The following is a 5975-nucleotide window of genomic DNA, read 5'->3' as shown; positions in this document are numbered from 1 at the left end:
AGAAGGGAAAAGGGAACGTCGAGGCTCGTTAGACGATTTTTTCCTTAAAGTGTTATTGCTCTCCCACTGGGTGCTGGAAAACACGAGCAACAACCTCCCGGGATATAATGACATACGAGTTGAGCAAAGCACCATCTTCTTCAACTCCGACGAACTTGAACTTGTGCCAGAAAATACCACAAAAACAACGAAAAAATCAAGAGAAAAGAAGGAAATCAACAAAGTTCAGCCTTTTATAAGTAAAAGTATGAACTTTTATAACCATTTAGACTAAATGCACGTCAATACCATTATTACATACGATCGAATGAATGACAATGATTACAACCTTGTAAGAACGTTCAACCTTCAAAGCCATATATAACTTCAACCGTCAAGGCCAATGAAGTCCACATATAACTTCAACCTTCAACGCCAATGAAGTCACAAAACCGTTAATAAACGGTCAGCCACAAAATTAAAGTCTCTTTAATTTCATTCAAACACACTTTATTTCAACAATTTTTTATTTTTACATTTCTCTTATCTCAGTCTCCCTCTACTATTCGTCGATTCCGCTCACCGCCTCCATTGCCACTCCACTGAGAAGTTAAGTTCCTTCTCTATTTCTCTATATTTTTGTCACGATCTATCTATTTCTCTCCACCTCTCAACCTCTTGCCGGGCTGCCGTTTGCCTCCTCTGACACCTATCCTCCGATATGTCATTGGAAATATTATATAGGCTTTATAAAATAAGTGACAGAACTTATACTTATTATGCTAGAATTCAAATTTTTATTCAAAATACCAAAGCAACCGAATCATTGTTCAAGAACCCTTGGTCTTACAATGGCGTAAAGTCAGCTGCAAGTACTTTTCATATTTTATTTTTTAAATGTGTCACACAACACCTTGACAAGGTCTCTATAGTATAAGCAAGGTTTAAATATGTTTAAAGTTACATAAGCGTCAAATTTCATTCAAAATATTTATTATTATTATTTTACATTGACCAAAATATTACAAAATCCACAATTTATTTTTTTAAACGTTCGAGAATAAAATAAAACAATATAAAAATCCAGAGACTACTTGGGCCAAAAGCCTATTATTATTATATTTTTTTTTCTCTTAGCCACATGTATGAATCACATAATAGTGCAGGGCGGTCCATAATTGTCCTGACAGTCATAGCGGGCTACGACCAACTCCTCACACACCTGCCTTCCATATCCATAATAGTATCCACCGCACGGCGGCGGCGGATTACACGGCGGAGCAGGATTGCACGGCGGCAGAGGATTGCAATGCGGCGGCGGCGGATTACACGGCGGAGCCGGCTTGCACGGCGGCAGAGGATTGCAATACGGCGGCGGCGGCGGATTGCAGGGCCACTGATTCGGACAACCGTAGTAGCAGGGCCCACAGTGGCGGCGATCGTGAGAATCCGTGCAGCGCGGCTTCGTCACCGGTTCCGAGGGAGGGATTGTAATAACCACGTTCACGTGTTTCGGATCTGGCTCGGGCTTTGGCTCTGGTGGTTCTGGGACAATGATCTCGATGCATATGAGGATGCCTTTGGCTTTGCACATAATTTTGTTCTTCATCTTCTCGGGATCGCAACATCTTACTTTGATTGTCACCTTGTTTTGTCCCTCGTCGTACACCTGGTCTTGTATCTCTGTGCTCATTTTTGGACACCAAATGTTTATATGGCTATTTGATTATTTATTACTTCATGTTTATATACATATGGATATATATCCAGTTTACGATCGCAAATAAATTACATGCACAACTAGCTATGTTTAATATAAAATGGAAGATGATCAAGATGATTTGTATAATAAACTGTATACTACTACGTAATTGTTAATTTCAAAATATGTACGCACAAACATGTGTAGTACGCGAGTCATATATATTGAAAAGAAAACTCACGGGGAAATTCGCAGAGAATTCTTTTGATTTTCTTGAAGCATCGATGACATTGAAGGTCCACCTTCAGCTCCATTATGGTGACTTGCTGACAATTAAATATTTACAAAATTCTGAACATAAGAGCTTCATAACATCTAATTAATTATAAGGATTCATGATTAGAACAATAATAATGAGTAAACAATCGATTCTATTCTATCTGAATGAAATGGAATCATTGATGTAAACGCTTATACAATGTATACCTTATCCACCATAGTTTAGCCCTTAACCCTAAGATGTAAAGCCAAAAATAAAAATTTCAGAATTGTTATTATCGGCACGGATAAATACTTTTTAGAACCATTGCATACTATATAGAGAGAGTTGTGATTGACAATGCGACAAACCTAAAACTGTTAGTAGAATACAGTTTGTTTTAGTTAAATGACTAATTGTTATAATCTCCACTTTATTCCAACACTAATTATACGTGAAACCGAGAGAAGGTGAATGAAATTGATTGTGTTCAAACTAAGTTCTGAAATTTAGATTGATGATTTATGTTTTAAACTTACATTAAATTCCAAACTCAGATTAATTTAGGGCTTATACTTAGTTTTTGAAATTGATGGATTGAGGGTTATTTAAACCTAGATTCAGAATTTAGATTGGTTTTTAGATTTTATTTTGAAATTGATTTGCAGGTTTAGTGCACTTATTCCTTGTAGAATTTTTATGGGCTCGATTGAATCAAGAAATTATATAATTTGTGGTTGTGGTGTTTCTGGAAATGTGATTGAATCAACTAGTTAAAAGGCTGTTTACAAGTAAATAAAATTATCCCTATTAAAAAAAACAATATACTTGTCTACAAATACAGATTAAACATCACAATTAGGATTAGCACCACAACTTCTACGTGCTAATCATGATAATTAGCACATGTAGGTACCTAGTCTCATACTCCAGTTTGGGTCATTCTTTTTGTTTAATGTTGGATATATATCCAGCCATCTAGAAAAAAATTGACTAGAATAAAAATCTTAATTGAAATTAATAGCTCTCTAATGTCTTAAAAGTCATGATATTAATCACGTAACTTGATAATTATTCAAATTTGGTACACTAAGACAATTTGGATCATTGACATCGGCTGAGTTTTGGTTGCGACTAGTCGCATCCGAAAGAACATTGGATGCGATGCAACTAGTTGCATTCGATAGAGTCACCAAGAATCTACAATTCTCGCTCATTTAAGTAGTTGACTGATAGATGCGACTAGTTGCATCCAAAAGTCTAAATTTGAAGCGGAATTTATTTCCCATTTTATTTTCGTTCAGTTGATGACGTGAATTTATTTTAATTTAATTACTTTTAGACGCGACTAATCGCATCTAACTAGCCTTTCGAATGCGACTTTGTCGTATCCAAATCTTAGATCACGCTTATTTAGTCTTTCGGATGTCGCATCCAATGTTGCATCTATTTTGACCATTGGATGCGACTTTTGTCGCATCTAAAAATACTTTTTGTCCTAGTGGTATTGACCACTGACTTTTAGCTTATCTTTTTTGTTCTGTTTTTTGTCTTGAAATGCTGTACTTGCAACGACAAATTAAGGTTTATGAAATTAATATTATCTTCAATTTTTCAATTAATTTTTTTTTATAGTTCTGGATTGCATGGTTTGAGATATCGTAGTTTCTGAAGGAAAAAAAAAACGCATTAGGGGTATCAATTTCAACAAAACAAGCACAATACTTGAGAATTAAGGGAAAACCGCTCAAAATTGCAAATACCGCAATAAAAAAAGTAAAAAACCGAAATAAACCATAAAGAACCATGGGAATTTTTATTATTATTTATATTTATGTTTACATATATATATATATATATATATATATATATATATATATATATATGTTGACAGAAAAAATTAGTACAACAATTGTCTTGTGTTTATATTTGGTTTGACTAGTCTTGACCTATCATTAAATACCCGCGGAAGATCTTCGGTACGGGGTTTACCCATTAATTCTGATTTACGACCTAGTAACAGTAAAGGTACATTTGTAATCTTAAGAAGCATGTTCTACTCTAAAATTTATTGGCCTTTGCAATCATCGCAGTTGATTTTCTTACTCTTTCGGTGCTAGATTTTTTTATATGTTTTCGGTGCCTCCGAACTCATGCTCAGACTGTGCAGATTATATGAGTAACAATATATATATATATATATATATATATATATATATATGTATTATATATCTCTGCAAAAGTTCCTAAATACTCGTGGAAAATCTTCGGTACGAGGTTTATCCGTTAATTTTGATTTACGATCTAGTAACGGTAAATGGTACATTTGTAATCTTAAGAATTATGTTCTACTCTAAAATTTATTGGTCTTTGCAATCATCGCAGTTTGATTTCCTTATTCTTTCGGTTGTTAAGTCTTGTACTAAATAAAACAGACATCAGTGATGGCATATTTGAAATTAGCCTTATCCCACGTTTTTCGAATATGAATTTGGCCATAATACACTTTAATTTAGCTCAAAGCCTATGGGACACTTTAACTTGACCAACAATTTTATTAATATGTACAGATATCTAATTGAATTACATCAAGTGTGGCAATTTTATAATGGATTGTTGGAGGTTCTAAATATCGGCGATATATAGGGATATATCGCCGATATATAGGTTTTTTTGAAGTCTCGGTAAAAAAACTAATATAACGGCCAAAATATCGTTTTCTTCCCGATATACCGTTTTTGTAAAAAAATTCCTACAACAGCCAAAACAGAAAAGTTATTCCTGAAATACCCATTTTTACAGCTCTAAACAGGCCGAAAATTTAAACTTGAGTTCTTGGGAAGATGAAGACTCATTATTGCTTATTTAAATTCATATACCTACATAGGTTTATATGGAGTGATTTTTTTAAATTTATTAATTTCATAAAAAATATTCCTACAACAGCCAAAGCAGAAAAGTTATTCCTGAAATACCTAATTTCATAGCTCTAAACAGGCCCAAAATTTAAACTTGAGTTCTTGGGAAGATGAAGACTCATTATTGCTTATTAAAATTCATAGAACTACATAGGTTTATATGGAGTGATTAATTTCATAATAAGGTGAACTTTATTGTTAGCTAAATAAATGTTATATATTCATTCATTACGTATATTTATAGATATAAATATATGTATATATCTATATAGATATATATATATATATGTTATATATATATATATATATCTATTTAAAATATAATTGTTATATGTGTCATTAAATTATATATACATTTTATATATTTTTATAGGATTTTTGTCGATATATCCGTCGATAATCGATATATCATCGATATATCACCGATATAATCGGTAGTCGGTATTAAAATTATTATAGAATATCCGTCGATATATCCGTCGGTACCCGATATATCCATAAAATCAGAACCTCGGTATGAATATCGGTATCGATATTTTAAACACTGGTCATAGGTAGCAAAGCTTGAAGTACATATTGTCAATTCATTAGAAATATGTACATATTCCTAATTCAATTACATGTCCTAAGTCAAAAGATGTTACGATTTTATGAAGAAAAATACATACTTCATAAAATTGAATTAGGAATATATATACAGATTTTACTGATTGAGATTGCTATCTATGACCACCGATCTATTATAATAATTTTTACTGATTGTACTGATGATCAACTTACAAATTCTCCTCCTATGGTAAAACGTGGGATCAAATTTCACGGACAGCACTACCCATACTTATTTAATTCTGAAGTGTATTTGTGTGATAACATAATAGATTCTTATATTTGTTCAACTCCCCATATTTATATATATATCGACTCTTGTATCATTGACTAATAATGCCATCCCTAAACAAAAACGACCAACATTTATAACATCTTTTGTTTTGAATTTAGGAAAGAATCGTTTAAAATAATTTTGTAATTATTTTTTTTTCTTTCTATTTTACTCATAAAACCATATAAATTCATCGTAATTATAATACTTTATAATAAATCAACTATTCATTATTTT

At 32.4% G+C, this 5975-nt stretch overlaps 1 protein-coding gene across 1 annotated transcript; it reads right to left on the bottom strand.

Moving 5' to 3' along the window:
* Window positions 1-1039: 1039 nt before the first annotated feature.
* Window positions 1040-2275, bottom strand: LOC149385465 (uncharacterized). Its single transcript, XM_089626999.1, has 3 exons — window positions 2168-2275; window positions 1923-2007; window positions 1040-1662 (listed from the first exon to the last, which is right to left on the bottom strand). Exons 1-3 carry the CDS (start codon window positions 2177-2179, stop codon window positions 1130-1132), a joined length of 630 nt encoding a protein of 209 aa, XP_089483125.1. The 5' UTR covers window positions 2180-2275; the 3' UTR covers window positions 1040-1129.
* Between the last annotated feature and the right edge of the window lie 3700 nt (window positions 2276-5975).

This window comes from Urtica dioica, chromosome 9 (genome assembly GCF_054948205.1).
Source record: "Urtica dioica subsp. dioica isolate 48M chromosome 9, U.dioica_male_clone48M_v1_H2, whole genome shotgun sequence".
Lineage (NCBI taxonomy): Eukaryota > Viridiplantae > Streptophyta > Magnoliopsida > Rosales > Urticaceae > Urtica > Urtica dioica.
The sequence above is the reverse complement of the archived record's forward strand: the minus strand, read 5'-3'. Positions and strand labels throughout refer to the sequence as shown.